Here is a 27,585-nt window from a genome sequence, read left to right on the forward strand (position 1 = left end):
CAGAGATGATCGCTCGTCCAAAATCAGCCAAAACGAGTGGAAAACGGCCGAGATATGAGGCTTTCAAGTTTGGAATTTCGCTCTCTTGTCCTGCCCTGGCGTCGACCGGTAGAGGTGGACGGCCGTGTAGTCGTCCGCGGCCTCGGACGCCGTCGTCGCGAGCGACGGCTCGTCGTCGTCGTCGGTGCGCGACGAGCTCGACGACGACGGCGGGGGCTCGGGCCGATTCCGCGTCAGCGCGAGCGCGCGGACGACGCGCGCGGCGGCCGCGAGCGGCCGGCGGCCCGCGGCGGCCGGCGCGGGGTCCGGCGGCGCGCGCCGCGCGGCGACCTCGCGCCGGGGGATGAGGTAGATGGGCGCGCCGTCGCCGACCCTGGAGCCGACGACGGCCTTGAACGCGACGAGCCGCGTCTCGCAGTCGCCGAACTTCGACCGGCCCTTCGCGGGGAACAGGAACGTGTTCCGCGCGCCGCCGGGCGCGAGCACGCACCGCTTGCCCCAGCCCTTGGCCGCGCAGCCCCCCGCGACCTCCGGCGCCCAGGGGTCGACGCCGTCGCGCGCGGCGTCGCCCGCCGCGGGGCCCACGCGGAAGCTGCCGGTCCGCGGCGCGTCCTCGTCGGCGCGCGCGTCCTCGAGGCGCGCCGCGGGCGCGGACGCGGGCCGCGGCCGCCTCAGCACGTCGTCGTCGACGTGGCGCACGAGGAAGGGGCTCGGCGGCGGCGCGTCGCGCGTCGTGAGCCAGAGGCTGTTCGGCGCGGACCGCAGGTGCCGCGCGGCCGCGGCGCGCGCCTTCTCGCGCGCGGCGTCCGAGAGGCCCGCCGTGCTCGCCGTGTGCTCCGCGAGCTCGGCCCGGACGTCGCGGAGCGCCGGCGGCGCGTCGTCGCCGCCGCCGCCGTCGGCGGCCTCGCGGTCCTCGGCGGGGTCGAAGGCCGCGAGGAGCCACGCGCCGTACGACGCCTCCCACGCCGTCGCGCCCCGCGCGCCGTCGCGCCGCGGGTCCGCGACGCGCCGCGCCGTGAGCCGCGCGAAGGCCTCGTGGCCGTAGTCGACGCGGAGCTTGTGGAGGTGGAGGCGGTTGCAGACGCGCGCGTCGCGGCTCAAGTTCGCCAGGAGGCTCACCGCGAACGCGCGGACCTCGGGCTCGGACGCCGCCGCGACCTCGAGCGCCGGCAGGAGCGCGTGCCTCGCGACGGCGCCGCAGGCCTCGAGCGCGACGCTCAGGTTCATGAGCACGTGGAGCGCCTCGACCTGGATGTCCGCGCCGCGGCTCCTGTTCGCGAGCTCGCCCAGGCGCTCCGCGCAGCGCGCGGCGAAGAGCAGGCGCAGGCGGTGGTCCCGGGCCGACATCTTCTGCATGGAGAAGAGCGCGGCCTTGGCGACGTCGTCGTTGCGGCCCGGCTCGAGCGCCGCGAGGCACTCCGCGATGACGTCGCTCCCGAGCCGCTCGAGCTCCTCCGCGTGGGGCACGGAGTCGGAGCAGAAGCGCAGCAGGATGGTCGTCGCCGCCGCCGCCAGCAGGCCCCGCGACCGCTCGCGCGCGTCCTCGGACCGCGAGTCCTCGTACGCGTGGTCGCTCCGCAGCGCGGACCGGAGCGGCTTCACGAGCGCCGGGCTCAGGCCCGCCGTCGACAGCACGCCGCCGCGCCCCGTCGCGAGCTTCCAGACGATCTCCAGCGTCTCGCGCCGCACCTGGACCTCCGTCGCGACGCGCGCCGCCTCCGCGGCGTCGTCCGCGTCGTCGTCGCCGTAGCCGGGCCTCAGCTCGTCGCGGTCGCGGTCCCAGCGCTCGCCGCGCTTGAGGATGGACATGACGGCGACCTCCAGCGACCCCTTGTCCAGCAGCAGCTCCACGGGGTTGCCGTCGACGCGGTTGCCCCGCCGGTTCCGGAAGACGCGGTCGGCGCCGCACGCGAGCACGCGGAAGCCGGACACGGCCGCGGCGAGGCTCCCGCCGTGCTTCCGCGCGAGGAGGAGCGGGATGCACCGGCAGAGCGTGTAGAGCGTCGTCCGCCCGAGCAGCGGCGACTCCTCGCGGACGAGGCCGTGCGTCGCGGCCGACGTCGCCCAGCCCCGGGCGAGGCGGGCCACGGTGACGCAGACCGTCGCGACGACGTCGAAGACGTCGCCGCACTGGCGTTTCGCGCGCACCGCCTTCATGAGGAACGCGCCCCGCTGGCGCCCGCGCTCCCGCCGGCTGCTGGGCAGGTTCCGGTCGAGCTCGGGCCCCCGCCGCTCCGCGAGCTTCTCCTCGCGGAGCTTGTTCCGCAGCGCCTTGCCCACGGACGCGAGCGCGCGGCAGAAGGCGTAGGTGTGGGCCCGGTCGCGCCACTCGCAGTGCGCCTCGTCGGGGTGGCACGGATCGTAGGTCGCATCCCGCGACAGCCGCTCGAGCGTCGCGCCGACGGGCGTGAGCACGTCGGGGTCGAGCGCTGTGTGGAAATCAAATCTTCAAGCCGACTTCAACGTGCGCGTAATCGAACGGTTCGGACCGGACTCTTCGGTCGTGCTTCGAGACCTCGACGAGAGCAATCGATTCGTCCAAAAATCAGCCAAATCGACTTCGATTTGGCCGAGCGAGAGAATTTCAAAGTTTGGTCGGGACGTCCCAAACCAGCGGTTGATTTCCACGCAGACGCTCGCTCCAGACGTTTTCCGCGAGCGCGTCGCACAACTTGGCGAAATTCGCCTCCTCCAGAAGCGCGCTCCGCCCGTGGGGCGTCAAGCCGAGCTTGTAGAGCGCGTAGCCCGCGGAGAGCTGCGCCGAGCGGTCGACGACGGGCAGCAGCCGGCCGAGCGTCGCGTCGACCCAGCCACACAGGTCCTCGACGGGCGCGCCCCGCTCCAGCGCGAAGCCGCTCGCGGCCACGAGCGCGTTGATCACGGGCTCGTAGGCCGACCGCTTCTCCTCGGGTGCGGCGTCGCGCGCGGCGACGACGAGCTCTGGGAGCTCTCGGAGCAGGTCCCAGACCTCGCCGTCGTTCTTCTCCTGGCGCAGCTCCGCCAACGCGTGCGCCGCGAAGGCGCCGACGCGCAGCGCGCCGAACGCGTCGAGATTGTCCGACGACCGCTTGCAGAGGTCTAAGCAGGCCGCGAACGCGTCCGACGCGCCTGGGTAGCGGTCGTCGCGGCCCGCGGCCCTCGCGTCCCCGTCGGACGCGAGCAATCCGAGCGTCGCGGCGGCGGTCTCGTCGCAGGCGCCGCCGAGGCGCGCGTCGACGAGCGCCCCCAGCGCCGCGAGCGCGCCGCCGCGGCAGGCCCAGGTCCGGAGGGCGCCGCCCGCCTCGAAGGTCAACCAGAGACCGTGCGCCGCGTGCACCCGCGCCTCCGGCGGTAGTTCGTCGGCGCCCGCGACGCGCAGGAGCGCCGACACGCACCGCTCGCCGGCGAGCGTGCCGTCGCGGACGGCGGGGCGGCTCCGCGCGAGCGCGACGAGGCAGCCGACGGCGTCGCGGCCGGCGAAGCGCGCCGGTTGCGGCGCGCCCTCGTCCGCGCAGGCCTCGGCGGCCATGACCAGGCGGTCCGCGAGGCCGTGCTTCAAGAGGCGCGTGCCCGCGTCCGCGTCCGTCTCCGCGAGCATCCACGCGGCCCGCAGCGCCGCGCCGCGGCACGCCTCATCCTCCGCCGCCCGCACCACTCGTCCCAAAAACGGGTCCGTCGCCGCCCGGGCGTTGGCGGATTCGTGGGCGAACTCCCACGCGCACAGGAGCGCCTCGGGCCGCTTCGCGCCGTCCTCGATGGCCACCGCGTAGGCGTTGGACAAATTGCGCGCGAGGGACGCGTAGCGGTCTTTCGCGCCGTCGTCCCAGGCCTTTAGGCAGTCGGCCCAGTCCTGTGGCTTCTCGATGGCCCGCTTCGGCGCCCGCCTCCAGGCGAGCTCGTCGGCGAGCACGCGCCGCCAGGCGTCGTCGCCCGGCCGCGCGTTGGCCAGAGGCAGCGGGAACCAGATGTCCATGTCCGTTCCCAGCGCGCCGAGCAGCGCCTTGCGCACGACCGTGAAGGACGTCACGGCGTCGCGGGCGACGTGCACCGCCTTCCGCGTGCGGTCCTCGCGGCGCACGCGCAGGGCCACGCGAGCCGCCTCAGGCGCTGGCACCATGCCGCCGCGAGGCGTCGCCGCGGGCACGCCCGGCGGCGCCGAGGCGTCGCGCGAGGCGTCGCCGCGGGCACGGCCGCCGGCGCCGAGGCGTCGCGCGCGGCGCTGGCCCAACTGCGCAAGTAGCGCGTTAAAAAACTTGAACTTGAAGGGGGATTGAAGGTTGTTAAAGTCGCCTACCACACAGATGATGGACGACGACGACGAGCCGCAGGAGCCCACGAACCGGGAATGGGCGCTCCAGCAGCTGGCCGGCGCCGCCGGCTGGGAGTGCGGCAAGCTGGCCCGCGACGACGAGCTCGGCAGCCTGTTCGTCTTCCACGACGGCCTGGCCACGACGGCGGCCCTGAAGCGCAAGGAGGAGATCCTGGGCATGCTGCGCTGGAAGTACGCGACGGACCCCTTCTTCTCCATCTCGTCGAAGCTGCGGCTGCGCCTCGCCGGCGACGGCGCCTGCCAGGTCGTCTGCGTCGAGGCCGCGGGCGGCGGCGCGCCCGAGCTCTTGTGCTCGACGCGGCCCGTCGACGCGCCCATGGAGACGTCGCTGCCGAAGAAGCAGGGCGGCCACGTCTTCGACGCGGCGAAGCTCGGCGACATCGTCTTCGACATCGTCAAGGACGAGGGCGTCGTCGTCGTCGACGTGGAACTCCTCTTCCCCGTCGCGTCCGACGAGCCCGGCTGCCGCGCGCAGCTCCGGAGCTACCTCGGCATCCTGCGCGCGCTCTGCGACGGCCACGACCACCCCGAGCAGTACTACTCTGTGTGGAAATCCAATCGATTCGTCCAAAAATCAGCCAAAACGACTTCAATTTGACCGAGCTAGAGAATTTCAAAGTTTGGTCGGGACGTCCCAAACCAGTGGTTGATTTCCTCACAGGTACTACTTCAAGACCTGGCCGAAGCCGAGCCACGGCGAGGCGTCGTCCGCCGTGTCCTGGGCCGCCGACGACGTGGCGCGGCTCCGGGGCACGTCCGCGCACCGCCTGGTGTCGTGCGGCCGGCGCCAGCTCGACGCCGTCGCGGCCATCGTCGAGCGCGTGATCAAGCGCCACTACGGCGCGCCCCTGGACCTGTCGAAGACCCAGTGCGACACCGTCGCGGAGCTATTTAGCTACGTCGTGTTGACGTTCGAATCGCGCGCGTTCTCCGAGGCGTTCGACGACGAGATCGCCGAGCCCGGGCGGCTCTCGAAAGCGGCGGAGCAGGCGGCCGCGGAGGAGCGGCGCCTCGCGTCCATGCCCGACACGCCCGACGGCCTGCCGCCGGAGGCCGTCGACGTCTGGCAGATGCTCGCGGGCGTCGGCAAGGCGCCCGAGCCGAAGCGCCGCGGCCGGGTCTGCGTGCCCTTGGTCGACCTCTTCGACGGCGCGCCGACGGGCAAGCACAACGCGTCGACGCAGCGGAACACGCTCGACGGCGAGACCGTGATCACCATGACGACCTGCGCGAAGATCTCCGCCAAGGGCGACGTGCTCAACGCCTACGGGCCCAACGGCGCCGCGACGATGCTCTTCAAATACGGCTTCGCGCCCTGGGGCAACGGCAAGCACGACGGCGGGCCGAGCTTCGACGCGACCTTCATCTGCCCGTCGCCCGCGGTCTACAACGGCCTCGACCACCTCCAGCAGTACGGCCTCGAGCTCAAGGGCTACACGCGCGCGCGCATCTGCGACGACGGCTGGCGGCTGGGCGACCCCCAGATTGATGACACGCCGCCCATGTCCGAGACAGCAGCGTCCACCGCCAGGAGTGTATTTGAGAGAAATCCGACCCTTGGTAGGTTCGAGAAATTCGCGACGCTCGTCCTCGCCTCCGAGAACCCGGAGATCTTCGACCTCGAGGACGAGCTCCCGAAGCACACGGTCGGCGCGTCCATGCTGCGGCTGTTGCGGGACCAGCTCCGGCTCTACGCGACGACGGCGAAGCAGGACGCGGAGCTGCTCCACGTCGACGGCCTGCCCGCGCCGCAGCGCGTCGCCGCGTCCGCGCGGCTCCTCGAGCGCAACGTGCTCCTGCGCTGGGCGCGGCGCATCCACGAGAAGTACGACTGCGACGACGACGAGCTCGACGACTTCGACCGCGCCGCGGGGCCCTTCTCCCTGCCCTGCCAGCACTGCGGCTGGTGCCTGCGCACCGTCCTCTGCTCCCGCTGCAAGGCCGCGCCCTTCTGCAGCAACGCGTGCCTCAAGGCCCACTGGCCCGTCCACAAGGCCGTCTGCAAGAAGGCGAGTAAGAAGTAGGTTATTAGAGCTCCGGACGCCGCGGGCTTCTTCCGCTTCCTAAGAAGGAGGTTAGAGCTCCACCGCGGGCTTCTTCCGCTTCCTGTGCTTCCGGCGGCGCTTCCGCGCGGGCGCCGCGTAGAGCTCCGCGTTGTGGGGCGGGAGCGCGTCGACGGCGGCGGCGTCGGCGCAGGCGGGAGCGGCGCAGCGGACGCAGACGTCGAGCGCGAGCTCGCGCGCGGCCGCGGCCGCGTCCGCGCCCGCGGCGCCCGGCCGCATGCCCTGCTGGAGGGCCGCGGAGAAGCGCGCCTCCTCGCCCTCGACGATCTTCGCGCACTCGAGCGTGAGCGCGTGGCGCAGGCGCGCGGCCGCGGCGCCGCCGTCCGTGCGGAGCGCGTGGACGTGGATCCGCGGCTTCCCCGGCGTCCGCTCGCCGCCCTCGTCGTCGAGCACGAAGCCGCGGCCGTCGGCGAGCTCGAGGAAGAAGCCCGCGCGCGTCTCGCTGCGGCCCGCGATGGCCGCGGTGTCGCCGAGGCCGAGCGCCGCCTTGAACCGGGGCTCCGCGAGGTCGCTCACGTCGCCGAAGAGGCTCTTGTTCAGGGGCTCGCCGAAGGGCGCCTCGAAGATGTCCACGTGCTCCACGAGCACCTCGAGGAACGGCGGCGCGAGCACGGCGAGCCGCTCGAGGGGCACGCCGCCGAGCTTCTGGAGGTACGGCGTCTCGTAGACGACGCGGCCCTTGTGGCGGACGCTGTCGACCATGAGGCGGTAGGCCTCCATGCGCGCGCAGAGGCCCTCGAGCAGCTCCGTCGCCCGCAGCTCGCTCACGCCGTAGTCCACCGTGCGCGCGCCGCGGCCCGCGTGCATGCCCACCTTGAGATTCATGGACGGCTTCTCGTCGGCGACGGCGTCGAGGAGCTCGGCGACGGTGACGACGCAGGAGCTGCACCGCGCCTCGTCGTCGTCGAAGGTCGCCGTCGGCGCGCTTTCGTCGACGGCGGCGGCCGCTGCGACGGCGAGCGCGACGGCGGCGAGGCAGCCCCTGAACATCGTCATCTCTCGATTTTAAATCGCGCTCTTGAAGGTTTGATTGAACCTTAAAACTGCGAAGGGTCAGCATGGATCGATCGGCTGCGGAGGAAATCGCCGAGCATGTCCGCGTCTTGCGCGAGGGCGACGACGCAGCGAAGACGGCGGCGGCGCGGGGGCTGACCGACGTCTCGCACCGCAGCCAACACTACTACGGGTCCATCATCGCCGACGCTGGCGGCATCCCACTGCTCGTCGAGCTCTTGCGTGACGGGAGCGCGGGCGCCAAAGAGTCGGCCGCGCAGGCGCTGGGCGTCATCGCGTGGACCAACGCCAGCCAGGTCCTGATCGCCGAGGCCGGCGGCATCCCGCCGCTGGTCGACCTCCTGCGCGACGGGAGCGCGGAGACCAAACTGATAACCGCGTGGGCGCTGGCCTTCCTCTCGCGTGACAACGACGACAACAAGGTCCTGATCGCCGACGCCGGCGGCATCGCGCCGCTCGTCGATCTCCTGCGCGACGGCAGCGCGTCCGCCAAAGGGCAGGCTGCGACCACGCTGCGAAACCTCGCGGGCGGCAACGACGCCAACGCGGTCGCGATCGCGCTGAATGTCGGCTTCGACGCGGTCGTCGAGTTCGCGCGGCGCGGCCGCGTGACCGTCGACAACCATCTGGTCGTGTTCGCAAGCGTCCCCGCCAAGCGCAAGGCCGCGCTCGTCGTCGCCGCGCTGCTCGGCGACTGCGTCCCGGACTCGGTCCCGCGCGTCATCAAGGCCGTCATCGGGTCCTACCTTTAGTCGTAGTAAAGGTACTTTTCGAAGCGCGTGCCGGCGAGCGTGCGCTCGACGTCGTCCCAGTTGCGGATGTAGCTGCGGAGCGGGTCCGCGTGGATCTGGCCGCCGCGCTCGCGCTCCTTGGCCTTGGCGAACCAGTGGTGCCGGACGTCGCCCGTGCACCAGGAGCGCTTGAGCACGTAGGTCGCGACGGCGTCGAGCGTCGCGGACGTGTTCGCGACGAGGTCCTCGTAGCGGAGCGCGAGCGTCGGCACGCCGGCGGCGCGCGCGTCGGCCGCGGCGTCGGCGAGGAAGGCGTACTGCCCCTCGAGCTTGCCGAGGCTGTGGAGGAGCGCGTCGCCCGTCTCGAAGACGAGCTGGCTCTGCTCCGCGCCGGGCACGTGGATGGACTGGTGCGCGTTGTCCTTGGCGTACGACGACACGCGGACCCGGAGCAGGTTCTCCCGCGTCAGGAAGATGAGCGACACGCCGCGGTCGCGGCAGAAGGCGCGGAACCAGGCGGGCCAGTCGTCCTGGAAGTGCTGGCTGAGCATCCACTTGAAGCCGCACGTCGGCGCGCCCGAGGACCGGCAGTGCTTCGCGAAGTGCCGGAAGGGGTACGTGACGTTCGCGTTGTCGTCGAGGGAGGCGCCGTCGTAGAAGGCATTCAAGGCCGCTTTCCGCCGCTCCGTGGACCAGACGAAGCCCGAGTACTTGTTCGCGATGGTCGCCGCGCTCGTATTCGGCTTCACGTTCTGCGGCTTGTTCTGGTTGAGGAAGATCTCCTTGCCGGCGGCGAGGCACGGGTGGCCCTGGATCTCCTCGACGAGCCAGGTCGACCCCGTGCGCTGCACCGTGACGATGACGAAGCCGCCGCGCATCGTGGCGTTGGCCTCCTTGGGCGCCAGGCCGCCGGCCGCGCGGATGCTCTCGAGCATCTTCGTCTTCGTGCCCCGGTCCAGCAGCTCCGCGACGGGGTTGCGCGTCGGCGCGTCGCCGCGGCCCACGGACGCCGCGGCGCAGGCGAGGAGGAGCCATCGCCGGACGCGGCGGCAGCCAAAAATCTCCATCGTCGTCACCTCGGGGGGCATTCCAGCTTCACGTAAATGTTCAAGGTTAGCATCCGCGCTGCATTCAGGCCTTCGGCGGCGGCGGGGGCGGCCGCTTCTTCTTCGAGGCGCGCTTCTTCTTGTTCTCCTTGGCTTTGGTCGGCGACGCGTCCGCCGCGGCCTTGTCCGTCTCCTTGGCGGCCTCGATGACCTTGTGCGCGTGGCCGTGGAGGAGGCCCCGGATCTTGTGGTGGCGGCTGTGGACGACGTCGAAGACGCGCTTGCCGTTGCCGTCGCGCGCGAGGACCGACGCGCCGTGGAGGAGGAGCAGGTTCAGGCACTCGTAGTGGTTGCCGAGCGCCGCGCAGTGGAGCGGCGTCTGCTTGCGGCCGTCGCACAGGTTCGGGTCCGCGCCGGCCTCGAGCAAGATCGTGAGGCACTGGTGGTGGCCGTAGCGCACGGCCTTGTGGAGCGCCGTCTGCCCCAGGACGTGGTGGCCCATGTTGTGCATCGTCGACACCGTGCCGGACGTCTGGTCCGTCGACCGCGCGTTGAGCACCTGGGCGGGAAAAGCGTGATTCAATATCGCTTCAACGTGGGTGTGCCGCGCGCGCGCGTTCCGGAAAAAGCGTCCACGCTTCAAGGCCGTTCCAAGAGATGATCGCTCGTCCAAAAATCAGCCGAAACGAGTGGAAAACGGCCGAGAGAGGAGCCGTTGAAGCATGTCGCACCCTTGTCCTGCTCTGTCGAGCACGCGCGGCGACTTGAAGGCGTCGTAGGACAGGGCCTTGGCGAGGACGCGCTTGTCGTTGTTGATCGTCGCGTAGTGGAGCGCGTTGTAGCCGTTGCCCACGAAGCGCGCGGACGAGCTGAGCTTGCCCTGGAGCTCGAGGCCCTCGCAGAGCACGGCGAAGGTGTCGACCTGGCCGCACTCCGCGGCGAGCAGGAGCGGCGGGAAGCGCTGCGCGTTGCGGACGTTGACGTAGTCGCCGCCGCAGGCGATGAGCGCGCGGAGGATCGCCGACGCGCCCAGCTTCGTCGCGTACATCAACGGCGTGAGGCCGTCGCGGTTGATGGACCCGAAGGGCGCGCCGAGCACGCAGAGCGCGACGAACTCGCGCTCGATGGTCGCCAGCGCGCCGACCTGCGCCTCGACGTCCTTCGGGTCGGAGTCGTGGAGCCGCGCGAGCCGCCGCTTCTCGAGGAGCGCGGTCACCCAGCGGTCGATGGCGAGGTGGAGCACCGTGTCGCCCTCCTGCGTGACGTAGTCCGCGCCCTCGTGGATGGAGGCGACGCGCTGCTTCGACAGGTCCGCGGCCCGCCCGCCCTTCTTCATCGCGTCCTCTCGCATCGCGACCTCGATCTCCTCCTTGGACAGGATCTGCAGCTCCTCCTTCAATCCGTTGACGAACTCGAAGAGGGTCAGGGCCTTGAAGGACGCGTAGACGTGCTCGCGGTACTCGTACTTGATGCCCTTGCAGAGCGCGACGTTCTTCACGGCGGCCTGCGTGCTCCGCACGTGGTCCCGCCGCCTTAAGTTCTCGGCGCGGAGCGTCGCCATCATTTCGTACTGGTCGTCGGTCCACGACGTGTGCTCCCCCTCGGACTTGCGGCTGTTGATGCCCGCGATGCAGTCGTCGTCCTCGAAGTAGCAGATCTGCAGCGCCTGCTCGCAGCAGCGCGTGTCGCCGGTCACGCAGCAGGGCTCCGGCGCCAGGCAGCACCCGCCGAACATGGGAGCGGCGCCACGGCAGCCCGCTCACGTCCCGTCGGCGCCTTTCGTCGAATCAGCTGCGTGTGGCTCCTTTCGCCGTCGCTGCGTGCGGATGTCCTGCCCTGCTGTCGGGGCAAGCGTGGCTCATTTGGAGGTTCACCACTGGTTCAACAACTGGATCGGGAGGTAGAAGATGAACTCGTGGCAGCTCGATCGTCGCATGATCGTCGCGCTCGCGCCCACCTAGAGCTAGGCCTCGCGCGCCGTCTCCGATGGCCGAGCGCGCCGTCTTTCGCGCCGTCCTCCGCGCCGTGCGGAACTGTTCGCTGCCCCGCCGGCGCTCCGAGTGGGGCGCGGGCCTGCGCGCGGCGGCGGCGAGCAGCCACTTCCTCGCCGAGGAGACCTTCCCCGCGGGCCCCTTCCTGGACCTCGAGCGCTGGCTCCGGGACGCGTCCGGCCCGCGCGCGCGGCGCGTGCGCGCCGTCGCGACGGGCGCCGGCGCGGCGGCGCTCGCGGCGCGCTTCGACAAGCTCCACGGCGAGCTCTTCGGCGGCGACGGCGACGCGCCGCGCGACGCCGTCGACGTCGGGCTCGCGGCCGTGCGCGTCGTCGGCGCCTACGACGCGCTCCTCCGCGCCCTCGAGCACGAGGGCGTCGCCGACGAGCCCGAGCCGCGGCCGCGGGACCCGGCGGTGCTCTTCGCGGCCGGCGACGTGCTCCGGCACCGCTTCTTCGGCCGCTGCGTCGTCGTCGGCTGGTCGCCGACGTGCCCCATGAGCGAGGACTGGATCGCGGGCAACCGCATCCGCGAGAATTTGGTCAACGGGCCCGACCAGCCCTTCTACAACGTCCTCCTCGAGGACAACGACCTGCCGCGGTGCGTGTCGCAGGAGAACGTCGCGCTCGAGCCGGACGGCGCGCCGGGCGGCCGCCTGCCGAAGACCTTCGACCACTACGGCGTGCCCTACTACTTCGACGCCGAGGACGCGGGCGACGCCTTCGCCATCGCCCTCACGGACGAGCTCCGGCGCCGCTTCCCGGAGGACGACGACTTCCGCGCGTCGCCGCGCGACTTCCGGACGCTCGAGGAGGCGCACCGGCCGCCCTACCTCGTCCCGCCGGCGCGGCCGCCGGCCAGGGAGGCCGCGTGCGCCGCGGACTAAGGGCGATTTTCTCCGTCTTACGCCGCCGTAAAGGTCGCGAAGCCCGCGGGCCGCTCGAGGCGCCGCGCGCGCGCCTTGCCGGCGAGGTCGGCGAAGTTCGCCGCGGCGAGCTGGTTCTCGCCGTCCGCGTCCTTGGGCGCGGCGGCGACCGCGGGCGCGGCGAGCTCGAGGAGGCGGAGGAAGGGCGCGCCGTAGGTCTCGAGGAGGAAGAAGGCCGCGGTCTCGAGGAACGCGACCAGGGCCGGGAGCGCGGCCTTCTTCGCCTGGGAGCGCGTCTGGTTCGCGACGGGCCCGCCGTAGACGCCGTTGACGTACCTGGCCAGCCAGCCCCAGGCCGCGGGCAGCCCGCCGAAGGGGTGGCCCCCGGCGCGCGCGGCCGGCGCGTCGACGACGGCGAGCGCGGCGACGAGCGCCGCGACCTTGGACGCGTCCGCGACGTTGTCGCCGGGCTTGGCGGCCGCGGCCGGCGACCGCGCGAGGAGCGCGCCCTGGAGTAAAGGCCGCAGGGACGGCGCGCGGCCGCCCGCGCGCGCGACGAGCTCGTTGAGCACGGCGGCGAGGGCCCAGACGTCGGTCCGCCGGTTGAACGTCTCGCCGAGGAGCTTCTCCCCCAACTTTTGCGACGCGACGTACGCGACGTACGCGCCGCAGGCCGCGTCGTCGACGCCGCGCTGCGCGAGGAGCGCGCCGAACTGGTCGTGGAGGGGCCGCCTCGCGGCGTTGGCGCCGCCGCCGAAGAAGGGCGCGGGCGCCTGCTGGCCGCGGCCGAGCGGGTCCGCGAGCGCGGCCGCGAGCGTCTCCGCGCACTTGAGGGCCGACGCGCAGTCGTTGCCCACGGAGTTGACGGCGGCGCCGACGACCTTCTTCAGGGCGCGGCAGAGCGGCTTCAAGGGGGCGTCGGCCTCGAGCTTCTTCGCCGCGGCCTCGGCGGCGGCGAGGGCCGCGGTCGCGCGCGCCTCGCCGCCGGCGTCGGCCGGCGCGGCGGCCGGCGGCGCCGCGGCCGCGGGCGCCGCGGCCGCCGCCGCGGCCGCGGGCGCGGGCGCGGGCGGCGCGACCGGTTTCGGCGGCGCGCGTTTCGCCTGGGCGAGGGCCTTGCGGCAGACGCCGACGGCGAGCGCGGCCATCTTGCCCGCCTCGGACGTCCGCGTCAGGCCGCCGGCGCCGCCCGCGTCCAACTCCCGGAGGCACGCGTCCAGACCCTCCGCGGCGGCCGCCAGCGCCGGCACCGTCGCGGCGACGCGCGCGGCCTCGAGGTGCGTCTGGATCCGCGCCGCCGCGGCCTCGGCGGCCCGCAGCGCCGCGGCCTCGGCGGCGTCGGCGACGCCGTCGCCGAGCGCCGACAGCGCGTCCAGATCGTCCCAGGACGCCGCGTCGTCGAAGGCGCGGCGGAAGGCGTCGCGCGCCGCGCGCCGGCTCTTCTCGGCGCTCCGCCGCGCCTCCTCGGCGGCGAGCGCCTCGATGCGCCGCCGCGCGGCCGCGTGGCGCTTTTCGGCGGCGGCGACGAGCCGCGCGTGCTCCGCGTCGTGTTTCAGCGCCGCGTCGGCCTGGTGCCGCCGCGCCGCGGCGTCGGCCTCTTCGAAGGCGCGCGCGGTCTCGCCGGGCGGCGCCGCGTCGCCCGTCGACAGGTCGCGGATGCGCGCGCGGAGCCCGGCGACGGCCGCGTCCGCCTCCGCGTCGACGGCCGCGCGCCGCGCGCGCTCGAGGTCGCTGCTCCGCCGCCGGTCCTCGCCGGCGGCCTTCGCGCCGGGCGTCGCGCGCCGCGGCGACGGCGTGCGCGGGAAGCGGCGCGCGTTCGAGTCGCGGAGCACCATGGTCTCCGGCGACACGAGGGGCGAGCCCTGCGGCTCCGACGCGTCGTCGTCGGACGAGTCGTCGTCGCCGAGGCTGAAGCGGACCATGTCGTTGCTGGTCGGCGCGGTGGAGATGTCGCTGCAGCTGCAGCGGCGACTACGGCGCAAAGCGCATGTTGGCGGCCATCACGACGCGATACCGGTGCTTGGCCCGGGTCGCGGCCCCCGGCCTTGTCCGCGCCATCACCGCTGTGCCCGCTCGCTCGAGCCAATGCGCCGGCCGCAAGCTGGAGCAGGTCGTCGCGGCGGCGATGAGTCCCGTCCGCCCGCGCGGGCACGAACGAGCCGCCGGACCCGCCGGTCGACTTCGGCGGCGGCATGGCCTGCATGCCGGGGCCCTCCGACCTGTACCAGACCAGGACCGTGGTCGACGCTGTCGTCGAGGCCTACGATGTCGAGGTCACTCCTCGGCGCGCCAAAAAAAAGAACTTGGGAAACCTCAAGGGTAGCAGCTAAAAGAGTTGAACTTAATATTAAAGGTGCAGTTGCGAAAAGATTCCTGGGGGCAGCTCCCGGTCTGCTGTAACGCGGCTGGGCGCCGTTCGACGCCGTCGCGCGTTTCCGAGGGGATCGCGGCGCGCCGTTTCGGTGCGGCGAGGCTTTCGGACCTCGACCGTCGTTTGCGCCATGGGCGGCGGCCAGGGGAAGGTGGCCGACGGCCACGCGCACATCGAGGCCTGCGACCACAGCCCCATCTTCGCCTGCTTCGACAAGCTCGGAGACGCCGCCGAGGCGGCGTCGTGCAAGGAGGAGGTCGCGGGCTTCTTCACGCGGAAGACGGTAAAGGAGGGCGCGTCCATCTTCGCCAAGGGGGGCGTCGGGCGGCGGGACCTGCTCATCGTCGAGCGCGGCGGCCTCCGCATGGTGTCCTGCCACGGCGAGAAGGGCAAGAAGGAGCTGCTGGCGCGGCCCGTCATCAAGACTGTGGGCGAGAACGAGATGATGGGCATGATGGAGTTGGTACGGGAGGTGGAGACGGACATCGACCCGGCCACGGGCGACTACCCGACGGACGTCGTCGCCGAGTCCAAGTGCCAGCTTTTGGTGCTGACGCAGGAGACCTACGCCAACGAGCTCAAGGGCAAGGGCTCGAAGGCGTCCGCCATGTTCTGCGACAATCTGGACTCCATCACGCGCGCGAGCGTCGTCGCGTGGCTCCACAAGGTCAAGCTCTTCAAGCAGCTCGGGCCGTGCAACCTCGAGATGCTCAGCGAGGTCGCCCACTTCCGGTCCCTCGCCGTGGGCAACGAGGTGCTCAAGCAGGGCGAGACCGTGACGCGGCTCCAGGTCGTCCTCTCCGGCTCGTTGGACGTCATGTGCGAGTCGCAGGACCCGGGCGCGGCGCCGGGCACGCAGATCGTCGTCGGCCATCTGGGCGCGGGCGACTTCTTCGGCGAGTCAAGCATTTTGGGCCGCGAGGACGAGCACCACGGCGCGAACCATCTGGCGTCGACGGCGAGCCTGAGGACGACGAGCGAGTCGCTCTTCATCTACTTCCACGCGGACGAGATGCGCAAGGTCTTCCTCGAGGTGCCGGAGATCCTGGAGAGCATCGACAAGTTCGTCAAGGACCGCCTCACGGGCCAGCTCCTGGCCATGCACCTGAGCCTGTTCGACTCCATGAACCAGGCGTCCATCGCGCTCTTCGCGTCGGCGCTGACGGTGCAGTCGTACCACGAGGGCGACGTCGTCTTCGAGAAGGACTCCCACGGCATCGACTTCTACGTGCTCGTCCAGGGCGCCGTGTCCATCGACGACGGCGAGGACGTCCACGTGACCCTGGACCACAAGGGCGCGTATTTCGGGGAGGTCGCGCTCCTCCGCGCGGAGGCCCGCGCGGCGACGGTGACGGCCAAGGGCAACACGACGATCGCGTGCATCCCGGGCGAGACCTTCCGCACGCTCTGCCTCACGTCGCCGTCCGTCGCCGCCGAGTTCGAGATCAAGGCGCTCGGCGCGAAGGCGTCGATCGGCGCGCTCCTCACGCACCATCGGACCGCGCCGCTGCTGAAAAAAACGCTCGACGACGAGTTCGCGTCCGAGAACTACCGCTTCTGGCTCGACGCCGAGGACTACAAGTCGAACCACGCCATGGGCGGCGACCCGAAGGATTTGTGGGCCCAGGTCGACAAGATCTACGCGACGTACGTGACGACGACGACCGACGAGCAGATCAACCTCAGCGGCAAGGCGACGAAGATCCTCAAGAAGTACTTCGAGGAGGCGGCCAAGCCGGGCGGCCGCGACGCGCCGCCGGCCCGCGACGTCTTCGACGGCTCCGAGAAGTGCGTCAACAACAACCTGAAGGGCAACGTGCAACGGTTCTGCAAAACCCAGGGCTACGTCGACTTCATCGCCGAGCTCGCGGTCTACACGCCGAGAAAAGACCAAAAACGATAGGCGCCCGGCGCCGCCTGTGCTCGTCCGCGCCGCGGTAGGCGCCGCGGATGTCCCCGAGGCCCGAACGCGCGCCCGACGCCCCGGGCATCGCCCCCACCCCCTCGCGGGCCACTCCGGCCTTAATCTTTACTTCTTCTCTCTGCGACGCGTCGCTCGACGGGACCAGGGGGCGCCCCTTGCGCGTGGCCCTGGAAGCCTCCTGGAGCGTCTCGCCGGGTTTGTTGCCTTCAGCTTGAATGCTCCGAGTCCCGAGTCGCGGCGACGATAGCAGGACTGCGCGCGCGATCACAGGCGTCGAGCGAGACGACGGGGAGGGCGGCGCAGTGGTCCACGCCTCGCGCATCGAGCGCGCTGCGGTTCTCGCGCAGCGCATCCATGGTTCTCCTTCAGATGGTAAACGCTCTGTTGCTCGAGGACGATGCCGATATACCCGAGATGCGACGCTTATTAGACGCAGGTGACGCCGACATCAACGAAACAGACGACGATGGGTTCACGATCCTTCTCTTCGCAGCGTGCGGCTCGCCGCTCAGGAATATCGACGCTATGCGATTCCTGCTCGGGCGCGGCGCCGACCCGACTGCCCGACTTCTAGGTGGCTGGACGGCCTTACATTTCGTCCCTCATTTCCTCACTCGAGACAATCAGGATCCTGACGCAATCCAGGCGTCTCTAGAAATGGTCGAGCTACTTTTGGCAGCTGGTGCACACGTCGACGCTCAGAACTCGGAAGGTCACACGCCTCTCCACCTCTGTTGTTTAAATGGCTGCAGTGAGCTGGTGCGCCAGTTGCTGCGACACGGGGCTGATGACCGTCTTGGTTACCGTCATGATGAAGTATCGGTTGATGCATTGGCGGTGGCGACGGTTCAATACGATGAAAACCCGAGTCCGCCGCGCAAAGAGGTCCTCGATCTGGTTAGGGCCGTGCGACAGGCCGGGTCCTGGAAGCGCTTCGAGCGAGAGCCCAGTGTCAAACTCCTCGCGCTCCGCCACCTCGCTCTCGCCGGTCGCGCGACGGCGCCGCCGGACCTCCTGCGCCTCTTCGGCGCCCCGCCAATCCGACCCCTGGTGGGGGCAACGAGGACCCGGTCGAGGCGCGCGAAGACCAGCGCGGCACGGACGCCGCTGCCAGACGAGGTCTTCAAGCTCATCATCGCGTTCTGGCATCCCCCGGCTTAGATTAAGGCTTAGATTTAAACAAGACGCCTACGGCATCTTGCCCCTGCCGGGGGGGCTTGCCTGCGGCGCGGCGAGAGCGCGCCCTTCGGGCGCGCTCGCGCGAGCTGAGCCACTCATTCCCGTGTCAATGCTTCCCTCTGCACCGCTCGCGCGACGACAGCCATTTAATTTTCGTACGGCGGGGGAACCCCCGCGCACAACTCACGCATATATATATGGAATTGTGCAATGAGGCATCATCAATACCTCATTGAAGTTCTTGAAGGGCCGGTGGATTATGGACTAGCAGCCCAAAATCGACCGCCATGCCGAAGCTGCACCGCGAGGTGCGCAACGCGACGGCGGGCAAGCCCGGCATCCTGGCCTACCTGTCGCTGGGCCTGCTCATGGTCGTGCTCACGCTCGTGCGCCTCTGCCGGCGGCGGCGCAAGTTCAGCGCGAAGCAGCTCGACGCCTACCACGACTGGAAGAAGGGCACGGCCGAGGGCAAGCTCGAGTCGAAGCTCGCGCGCATGCAGCAGAAGCTCGAGGGCATGCGGAGCCGGCGCAAGGTCGAGGAGGGCCGCGACGCGCACGAGCGGCTCCTGAAGAAAGCCGAGGAGCTCCGCGAGGTCCGCGGCCGCGAGGTCTACGGCGACGACTGGGACGACCCCAAGGACGGCGTGCCCATCCGCGACCTCTTCGCGCTCAGCGACGTCGAGGTGCGCACCCTGCAGACGGAGGCGCGCAACGCCCGGGCCGTCGACGCCGAGCGCGCGCTCGACCGGGCCGAGAACGGCGCCGCGAAGCCGAAGAAGCCGCCGCCGCCGCCGGGGCCGCCGCCGGCGACGTCGAAGCCGCGGAAGCCGCCGCCGCCGCCGGGGCCGCCGCCGCCGTCGGCCTTCGCGCCCCTCGACGGCGGCCGCGCGCGGCCGCCGCGGGGCGTGGCCTACGTCGCGACGCCGCGCGAGGCCTTCGGCGACGACCCCGAGGCGGGCCTCGCGCGCGGCGGCGACGGCGGCTCCGCCGTCGCGCAGATCCGGGACCAGCTCGGCGCGCGCGCGGCGCCGCGGCAGCGCAAGCCGCCGCCGCCGCCCGGCCCGCCGCCGCGGACCGCGCTGCCGCCGCTCTCCGGGCCGCCGCCGCGCAACGTCGGCGTCCCGGAGGCGAAGGACGGCCTCGTGTAACACGCACGTGGGAGTGTTTTAGACATTACACACAGGGCGGCCTCAACAGGAAGGTCCAGGTCGCGTCGCCGCAGGCCCGGGGCCGCGCGTCGTCGTAGCCGAGGGGCCCGAGGAGCGCCGGCCCGCCCGCGGCCGCGGCGACGGCCGCGGCGACGGCCGCGTCGTCCGGGGCCCGCGGCGGCCGCGCGGCGACGCGCTCGCCCGCGGGCCAGCGCGCGGCCGCTTCGCCCGCGGCGCCGAGGAGCGCCGCGAGCGCGTCGTCGGGCGCGGCGACGACGTCCTCGTAGCGCAGCGCGGCCGCGCGCCGCCCCCGCCAGTGCTCCGCGAGGAGCCGCCACCGCGGCGCCTCGGCGACCGCGAACGCGGCCAGCGCCGTCGCGTTCTCCCCCGCGGTCCGGTGGTCGTGGTGGCCCGACGCGACGAAGCGGAAGTAGGACGCGAGCGCGTCCCAGGGCCGCCGCAGGAGCAGCACGGGTTTCGCCGCGCCCGCGAGGAGCGCCGCGCAGTCCCGCGGCGGGACGTCCACGATCGCCGGGTGGTGCGTCTTCACGAGAAATACCGCGGGCCCGCAGAGGCCCTCGCCCGCGTGGCCCCGGGCGACGAGCGCCGCGTCGTAGTGCGTCGACCCCGTCCAGAGGCCCGTCGCGCGCTCCGCCGCGCGCCGGAGCATCGACGACCCGCTCCGGGGGAACGACGCGACGAGGAGCGGCGCGGCGCGCCGCGCGGGCGGCGCCGGCGCGCACGCGCCGTGGAAGCGGCGGTGGCTCAGCTTGAAGACGTCGACGGGCGCGCCGAGGTCGCGGACCGTCGCGTTGAAGGCGTAGGTCCGCTGCCGCGAGCAGTGGAGGTGGAACGCGGCGACCTGGAGGCAGGGGTTGAGCACGTCGTAGCCCGCGGCGACGAACGCGTCGACGACGCGGAGGTCCGCGCCGAGGCGGTTCTGGTAGACGCCCGCGAGCGCGGCGACAACGGCCGCCGGCGCCGGCGGCAGGAAGACGAACGCGTCGTAGCCGTGGACGGCCTCGCCGGCCCAGTGGCCCTGGGGCGCGCAGAGGTCCAACGGTAAACCCGGCGCGTGGCCGCCGCCGGAAGCCTCGACGCAGCGCGGCTCGGGCCGCCGCGTCACGGCGAGCAGCGTCGGCCGCGGGAGCTTGGCCAGGAGGTCCGCCGCGCAGCCGAGCGAGTCGTCGAAGTAGACGTCGGCGTGGGCGAGGGCGACGGGGCCGCGTTGGTCGCCGGCGACGGCGAAGAGGGCCGCGTAGTCCGGCTGGCCCGCGGCGCCGACGACGGCGACCTTGGCGCCGGCGGCCGCGGCCGCCGCGGCCGCGGCGCCCTCGGCGACGACGACGAGCGTCCGGACGCTCGCGAGCGCCGCGTTGCGCCCGAGGGCCTCGAGCAGCTCGCCGCCGCGCGGCGCCGGCGCGGCGTAGAGCGTCGTCACGACGTCGACGCGCCGCTCCGCGGCGAAAACCGGCGCCGCGAGCTCGCGCGACCGGTCGGCGAGGCGCGCCGCGAAGGCCCGGTTCGGCCCGTAGGCCGCGCCGTCGAGCCGCGCGGCCTCGCCGAGGCAGCGCACGCCGTCCTCGACGTCGTCGCCGTGGAGCTTGAGGATGCCGAGGTTGTTCCACGCGGCCGCGAGGCCCGGATCGAGCGCCACCGCGCGGCCGTAGCGCGCCTCCGCCTCGTCCGCGCGGCCCGCGGCCTGGTCCAGGACGCCGAGGGAGTACTCGGCCCGCGCGGCCAGCGCGGGCTCGCCCCGCGGCGCGCCGAGCGCGGCCTCGTACGCGGCCGCGGCGCTAGCGTCGTCGCCGGCCGCGTGCAACGCGTCGCCGTCGGCGAGGGCCGCGAGGGAGAACCCGCGGCGCTCCTCCGCGGGGCCCCGGCCCCGCGCGTCGAGGTCGCGCCGCAGCGCCGCGGCGCTCGGCCAGGGCGCGCCGTCGCCCGCGCGGAGGAGCGCCGCGGGTTCGCCCCCTGCACGTACGCGACGTAGTCGCGCCAGGCCGTCGCGACCCGAGGATGTCCACGGTCCCGGGCCACGGCGTCGAACCGCGCGAGCGGCGCGCCGCGGCCCCGGTGCGCCGTCTCCTGGGCGACGCGGAGGTTCTCGAGCGCGGCGCCGTTGCCCGGGTTCGCGAAGACGGCGCGCTCGAGGAAGCCGACGGCGGCGGCGAGGTCGCTCGCCGCGTAGGCCAGGGCGCCCCGGTTCATGAGCGCGCGGTCGTGGCGCGGGTCCATCGCCGCGGCGGCGTCGTAGCGGTCCGCGGCGTCGCCGTTTTCGCCGGCCGCGGCGGCCGCGACGCCCGCGCGGAAGAGCGCCTCGGCCCGGTCGCCGGCGGCGCCCGCCGCGGCGTCCGCGAGGAAGGCCCGGTAGGCCGCCGCGTAGTCGCCGTCTTCGAAGAGCGCCGCGCCCGCCGGTTTCGGCGCCGGGTCCGCGCGCGGCGGCGGCGGCCGCGCGCCGGGCCGGCGGACGGCCCAGGCGAGCACCTCGCCGCGCGCCGACGGCGCGGCGAGGTCCTCGGCGGCGAGGCCCAGCACCCCCGCGACGTCGTCGCCGCCGGGGCCGAGCTCGACGACGTGGAAGCCCGCCGCCGCGAGCGCGCGCTCGAGCCGCGCCGCGTCGTCGCAAAAGCGGCCGCCGACGAAGACGAGCGAGCCCGCGGCGAAGTGCGCGACGTCGTCGACGGCGCAGCCGGCGCAGAGCGCGACGTCGTAGGCGCCGCCGACGGCCGCGCCGGGCCGCGCCTCGTCGACGGCGCCGCAGGCGAGGTGCCGCGCCGCGAGGTCGCCGCCGCCGACCTCGAGGCACGTCCCCGCGGCGCCGATCGCGGCCCCGACGCGCCGGAGAAAGGCCTCCCGCGCAGCAAAGGCCGGCGGCACGCCCCGGGGCGACGCCGGCGGGCCCGCGGCCGCGTAGGCCGCCGCGAGGAGGTCGTCGACGACGCGGCCGCCGCGGCGCCAGAGCTCGGACCGCGGCGGGACCCGCGCGCGGAGCTCGCCGTCGAGCCGCCGCACGTCGGCGCCGGAGAAGCCGAGCTTCGCGAGCACGCGGTCCGCGGCCGAGTCCGCGGCGTCCCGCCGGGACCAGGCGAGCGCGTACGTCGCGCGCGCGCCGCCGCCGGGCGGCGTCAGCTCGGCGGCGCCGCCGCGCGACACGGCCGCGCGCGCGGGCGCGGCGCCCGCGCGCGTGGCGACGAGCGTCCACGCGTCGTCGGCGCCCGGGAGCCGCACGCGAATCGCCTCGCCGGACGCCGCCTCGACGTCGAGCGTCGCGCGGACGACGCGGCCGCCCTCGCAGACCCGCGCCGGCGACACGGCCGCGCGCTGGGCCTCCCGCCTGTCCGCCGCGGCGACGGTCGCGGTTTCGACGTCGAGGGCGTCCAGGGCGTCGAGGACGGCGCCGACGTCTTCGTCGGCCTCGACGCGGACGCGGGCGCCGGGCGTCAGCGCCGCGACGGGATCTCGGACCGCGCGGCACGGCGGCGCCTCGCCGGCGTCCAGGACCTCGAAGCCGGCGGCGCGCCAGTAGCGGCGCACGGCGGCCTCGGCGCCCGGCCCGAGCACGAGCGTCGCCGTGCGGCCGCGGTCGCGGACCGCGCGCGCGGCCGCGTCGCCGACGAGGACGAGCGCCGCGGGCGCCTCGAGCGCGGGCGCGACGTCGGCCGCGGCGCAGCCGAGCCGCGCGTCGACGGCGCCCCGCGACCCCCAGGCGTCGGCGAGCGCCGCGGCGCGCGTCGCGTTCGCCGCGGCCCGCGCGCCCGGGGCCCAGCCGTCGGAGAGCAGCCACGCGCCGCGCGACCGGAGCCACGCCTCCTTGGAGCCGCCCGCCTTGTCGACGCAGTTCGGGTGGAGCACGCGGGGCGCGGCGCCGTGCTCGAGGGCCGCGGCGACCTCGAGCCAGCGGTCGCAGCCGCCGACGGGGAACGACGGCGCGTCCAAGAGCGCGGCGCGCGCGCCCGTCGCCAACCTCGCCGCCGCGCCGAAGCCGAGATCGTCGAGCGCGTGGTTCAGCGCGAGCTGGTCGTCGCCGAGGCGCGCCGTGAGCGCGACGACGCGCTCCAGGAGCTGCGCCGTCGCGGGCGCGCCCGCGCGGTGCGCCGCGAAGCCGAAGCAGCCCGTCGCCGTCCGCCACTTGGCCGCGAGCGCCTCGGGGTACTGGCCCGCGCCGAGACAGTGGTCGCAGGCCGCCGCGACGAGCGGGCCGGCGACGTCGCCGAGGAAGACGACGTCGACGTCGCTGTGGAGCACGAGGACGTCGCTCTGGAGGCAGGCCGGCGCGAGGATCGCCTCGAGCGCCAGGGCCCGCGCGAGCCAGAGGCCGGAGAGGCCGCCGCCGCGGTTCTCCGCGAAGGCGTGTGCCGCCGCGGGCGAGATCGATGCGACGGCGACGGCGTCGGGCACGCCGCTCGCGCCGGCCGGGCCCTCGAGCTCGAGCAGCGCGTGCGGCAGCCCGACGCGCGCCGCGCTCAGCGCCCAGTTCGCCGCCAGCGACGCGTAGGAGGCCGTGGCGAAGGCGACGGCCAGCACCGGCTCGTCTTTCGCGAGTCGCGCGAGCACGTCGCAGCCGGACTCGGCATTGACGCAGGCGAGGCAGCACAGCAGCCCCCGGAGGGCCCGCATGCTGTGCTCACATCGGCCAATCGGGGCCGCGCAGGCCTCCGATGTTTGCCTTGCTCGCGGGTTGAGGCGGCGGGCCCGGGCGTCGCTTACAAAACTATGGGCGCGTAGTCAAACAAACCGCCGCGGAGGGGCTCTTCCCGTGGATGAGCGCGACCATGGAGACTACGGAGACCAAGGTGGCGCCCGCCACGGACGACGAGACAAAAAAACGGGGGCGCTCGGAGGATAAGCCGACGACGCGAGGTGTTTTTGCAGCGTCGATAAAAACGCGCGTGCGCAAAAAGTTTCACGACTGCCAGCGGCCCCGCAAACGCTGCAAGCGCCTCCCCCGCGGGCCGGCGCGCTGTGGCAAACCGTCGGACGCATCCCGCTTTCCCCGCAGGCGCGTCGAAGTCGGCGGACGAAGGCGACATCCAGCCGCCCGACCCGCTGAAGCCGCAAAGGCTGCGCGATGCGTACGAGAACGCTCCCTTCCACGTCACGCTCACGAACATGACCCTCAAGAAGATCCACATCAGCGTCGAGGTCGGCGATTCGCGCGCGGCCGCGCCCGCGCGCGCCGCGCTTCCGGTCACGCGTCCGTCACCGCCGCGCGCGCGCAGGTGGGACTGGCTCATGCTCTTCCCGTCGTGCTCGCACAAGTTCCCAAGTCGACGAAAGAACCCCTACGTCTGCTGCTCCTACTCGGGCGACAAGGAGTACTTCGAGAACTGCAAGCACCTTCCCGCGGCCGTCGACGAGGGCACGGCCTACTGCCTCGTGCCGACGAACGCCAAGGGCGCCTTTAAATACACGCACAAGGAGAGCGGCGAGGACGTCGACATGTCCGTCGAGCCCACGGAGGAGGACCTGCGGGCCATGTACGTCGACGACCTGCCGAAGCCGAAGAAGGAGGGCGTCCTCGTCAAGGACGAGAAGGAGGAGTCCAAGGACGAGAAAAAGTCGTCCGACGAGGCGAAGGAGCGGCGCCCGCGGCGGCCGAGGCCGCCGCCGCCGCGCCCGCCGCCGCCGCCGCGCCCGCCGCCGCGCCCGCCGACGGCGCCGCCGCGCCCGCGCCCGCCGCGGACGCGCCCGCCGCCGCGCCCGCGCCCGCCGCCGCCGCGCCCGTCGTCAAGGCGGAGCCGGGGCTCAACGGCGCCGAGCCCATGGCGACGGACGAGCCCAAGAAGGACGACGACAAGATGGACGAGAGCTAGACGCCCGGGCGCCCCGCGACGGCCCCGCCGGAGAACCCCGGCGGCCGACGAGACCCACACGCCGCCCCTGTCAGCCCCCTGTTCCGGACGTAAGGAAGTGCGTCCACTAGCTACGGAGCGCGGCGGACGAGCGGGTGTACTAGTATCGCGGCGGTGGACACCTCGGGAGGTTACGGCCTAGGCGCGCCCCGCCTCAGAACTTGAAGTCCTTCTGCTTCTTCGCCGCGGACGAGGACGCCTTGTCGAGCTTGCGCTTCATGTTGCGGACGCCGTCGGCGAGGACGTCGCCGACGTCGTCGTCGGCGCCGCCGCCGCGGGCCGCGTCGTACTTCTGCTTGAGGAGCGCCTGGTCGCCGAGGTCGCCCTCGAGCGCGTCCGGGTCGAGGGCCGCGTCGACGCCCGCGCCGACCTTGTAGCGCTTGTCCGACGCGAAGAGCTGCCCCCCCGCGCGGGCCCGGCTCTTCTCCTCGTCGATGACCTTGTAGAGCTGCTTCTCCGCGGCGCCCGACTGCGCGGACGAGATGCCCGACGAGTCGGGCGTCTCGAGGCCCGCGCGCTTGCGCAGGTCGATGGCGTCGGGCGTCTCGAGGCCCGTCATGGCCGAGGAGATGCCGTCGTCGAGGGGCGTCTCGATGCCCGACGTCTCGGACACGGACTCGGACGGGTCGTCGCGGCGCGGCCGCCGCCGCGCGGGCGGCAGCTCGCCCGCCATCTCGAAGCCCTCGTCCTCGGACTCGTCGTCGTCGGGCTCCTCGGGCCCGAGCTCGCCCCAGTGGACGACCTCGCCCTGGTAGCGGTCGTCGCCCGCCGCGCCGCGCGCGCCGAAGACGTCGCCGTAGAGCGGCCGCCCGTACTCGTCGACGGGCGGCTTGCCCCAGCCGCCCGGGTGGTACCCAAAGGACGCGCCCTCGGGGATGGGCGCGTTGAGGCCCGGAATCCGTAAATTCGGGTAGGACGGCGGCGGGCCGTAGCGCTGCATGTTGATGAGCCACGGCGGCGGCGCGCCGTCGGGCATGCCGAGCGCCGCCTTGAGCGACGCGGACAGCGACCCGGGCTTCTTCTCCTTGAGGTGCACCTCGAACTCCTTGCCCTCGTAGTAGATCTCGCCGAGGCCGCTGAGCGGCGGCTTCGTCTGCCACTTGAAGAACGCGTCGTGGAGCACCTGGTAGTCGACGTCCATGCGGCCCATCTTCGGCTGCACGCGCTCGCGCGACTTCGCCGCGACGGCCTTGGCCGCGTTCGCGTCCTCGACGGCCTTGCGGATCTTCTCGATGCCTGCGGTCGGCGCCGCGGGTCGGGGGGGGGGGGGGCGCGCCCGACGGCCGCGCCGTCGTCGTCTTCGGGGAACTCGGAATCGAGGGGGTTTCGCAGCACGGGACTGGCCCGCGTTTTGCGGGGTCGTAGCGCCCCCGAGTCAGACAGGGATAACTGTTTGGATATTCTCGCTGTCGTCACCGTTCCCCTGGCGTTCGAAGTCGGAAGAGGGACGCGGCGCCGGACCGGTCTGCGCGATGAACTCGGGGAGCTGCCAGGGCTTCTTCTCGACGCCGCGCTTGCCCTGGAGGTACTTGCGCTTGTGGCACCAGTGGCGGGGCACGGGCACGGCGTTGCGGTAGCTCTTGAGGTAGACGAGGAGCTTCGGGTCGCCCGCGGTGACGTCGTGCGCCTCGACGACCTCGGGCCGAGCGACCATCTGCTTGAGCTCGGCCACGGTCATGCGGCTCATGGCCTTGCGCTGCTTCTTGCTCAGCTCCTTCTCCTCCTCGGCGGGCGCCTCCTCGGCGGCCGCGGCGCCGCCGCCGCCGCCGCCGTCGGCCGCGGGCTCCTCCGCGGGCGCGTCCGACGTGAGCGCCTCGGCCGTCGCGAAGCGCGCGAAGACGTCCTTGAACAGCTCCGTCGCCGCGCCGCCGTCGTAGGACGCGCTCACGTACTCGACGGTCACGGCCTCGGCCGCCGGCGCCGCGCCGTTCGCCGCCGAGCTCGAGCTCGACGCCTCGGCCGCGGCCGGCGCGGGCGCGGACGCCGCGGCCTCGGCCGCGAGGCGCTTCTCCTCGCGCTCCGCCTTCTTCTTGAGCCGCTTCTTCTCGTTCTTCGTCAGGACGCGCTTCTTCTCCTTGGGCGCGCCGCCATTCGTGGCGCCGTTCGCCGCGCCGTTCCCCGCCATCGCGGCGTGCGGGCGGCGCCTCGGCGAGCCCGGCGCTAGGCGGGCGCGGGCGACGGCCGGCGACCTCGGCGGCGGGCGCCTCGACCGGCGACGAGGGCGCGGGCGACTGGCCGACGACGGCGGCGGTGGCTCGCCCGGCGACGCCCGACGACGACGACGGCGGCTGGTGGCTCGGCGAGTCGGCGCCGCGGCCGGCGGCTGAGGCGAGACGGACGCACGATGGCAGGCCTCCGGAACGCTAGCTGCGCGCGACGCTGAGCTACGACACGTTACGCTTGCAAGCGCTTGCAAACACATGGGCACGGGCTACAGCTACTCGTCGCTGACGAAGCGCCGCGCGTTCTGCGTCGCGCTGGCGATCATCGTCGCCTGCACGGCGCTGCGGCTGCGGTCGCTCTGGTTCGCCGGCGGCCTCGGCTGGCTGTCGTGGCTGCTGCCCGCGCGCGACGACGGCGGCACGGCGCTCTGGCGCGGGCCGGCGGAGGCCTACGACGCCGCGGCCGCCGCGGACCGGCTCTGGGGCCCCGCGGCGCCCGCGCGGCGTCCGCCGACGGTCGCGGCGTGCGCGCGGTGCCGCAACGAGGGCCCCTACCTCCGGGAGTGGATCGAGTTCCACAAGCTCGCCGGCGTGTCGTACTTCTACATCTTCGACGACGCGTCGACGGACGAGACGCGCGCCGTGCTACAACCGTACGTCGAATCCGGCGTCGCGCGCGTCTGGCCCGTGTCCGCGGCGCCGTGCCCGCGGCGCCGCGGCGTCGGCGACGTCTGCGCGGACCGGGTCCACGACGCGGCCCACGGCGAGCGCGGCTTCCGCGACGAGTGCCTGCGGACGAACCCGGACGGCGCGGACTGGATCGCGATGATCGACGTCGACAAAAGAGAGATTCAACGTCGCTTCAACGTGAGTGTTCCGCGCGCGACCGTTCCGGAAAAAGCATCCACGCTTCGAGAACGCTCCGAGAGATGA

The 27,585-nt window shown here is 73.1% G+C and overlaps 7 protein-coding genes across 7 annotated transcripts in view; 3 read left to right on the top strand and 4 right to left on the bottom strand.

The window, feature by feature from the left end:
• The window catches only part of AURANDRAFT_70852 (hypothetical protein), a gene marked incomplete at both ends in the record, with an annotated part of 6,097 nt that extends 2,001 nt beyond the window's left edge, over positions 1-4,096 (bottom strand). Inside the window, 2 exons of the mRNA XM_009035741.1 lie at positions 107-2,429; positions 2,635-4,096. Of these exons, the coding sequence (XP_009033989.1) occupies positions 107-2,429; positions 2,635-4,096 (3,785 nt within the window). The remainder of the gene's footprint in view (positions 1-106; positions 2,430-2,634) is intronic.
• Positions 4,097-4,280: 184 nt separating this feature from the next.
• Positions 4,281-6,333, top strand: AURANDRAFT_61694 (hypothetical protein; the record flags this gene model as incomplete). The annotated part of the gene is made up of 3 exons (XM_009035442.1): positions 4,281-4,843; positions 4,971-5,813; positions 5,874-6,333. 3 exons carry the CDS (start codon positions 4,281-4,283, stop codon positions 6,331-6,333), a joined length of 1,866 nt encoding a protein of 621 aa, XP_009033690.1.
• Positions 6,334-9,428: 3,095 nt separating this feature from the next.
• AURANDRAFT_8238 (hypothetical protein) lies at positions 9,429-9,647 on the bottom strand (the record flags this gene model as incomplete). The annotated part of the gene is made up of 1 exon (XM_009035319.1): positions 9,429-9,647. A coding segment is annotated over one exon (219 nt), but the record flags the coding sequence as incomplete, so codon positions are not given.
• A 4,870-nt stretch (positions 9,648-14,517) lies between these two features.
• On the top strand, positions 14,518-16,290 carry AURANDRAFT_61696 (hypothetical protein; the record flags this gene model as incomplete). Its single annotated transcript, XM_009035443.1, has 1 exon — positions 14,518-16,290. The coding sequence occupies one exon, from the start codon at positions 14,518-14,520 to the stop codon at positions 16,288-16,290; it is 1,773 nt and encodes a 590-aa protein (XP_009033691.1).
• Positions 16,291-16,845: 555 nt separating this feature from the next.
• AURANDRAFT_7148 (hypothetical protein) lies at positions 16,846-17,187 on the top strand (the record flags this gene model as incomplete). Its single annotated transcript, XM_009035309.1, has 1 exon — positions 16,846-17,187. A coding segment is annotated over one exon (342 nt), but the record flags the coding sequence as incomplete, so codon positions are not given.
• Positions 17,188-18,663: 1,476 nt separating this feature from the next.
• Positions 18,664-23,255, bottom strand: AURANDRAFT_61697 (hypothetical protein; the record flags this gene model as incomplete). Its single annotated transcript, XM_009035740.1, has 2 exons — positions 18,664-20,609; positions 20,663-23,255. The coding sequence occupies 2 exons, from the start codon at positions 23,253-23,255 to the stop codon at positions 18,664-18,666; spliced, it is 4,539 nt and encodes a 1,512-aa protein (XP_009033988.1).
• Positions 23,256-25,262: 2,007 nt separating this feature from the next.
• Positions 25,263-25,631, bottom strand: AURANDRAFT_21560 (hypothetical protein; the record flags this gene model as incomplete). The annotated part of the gene is made up of 1 exon (XM_009035739.1): positions 25,263-25,631. A coding segment is annotated over one exon (369 nt), but the record flags the coding sequence as incomplete, so codon positions are not given.
• Between the last annotated feature and the right edge of the window lie 1,954 nt (positions 25,632-27,585).

Source organism: Aureococcus anophagefferens (genome assembly GCF_000186865.1).
Source record: "Aureococcus anophagefferens unplaced genomic scaffold AURANscaffold_3, whole genome shotgun sequence".
Taxonomy (NCBI): Eukaryota; class Pelagophyceae; order Pelagomonadales; family Pelagomonadaceae; genus Aureococcus; species Aureococcus anophagefferens.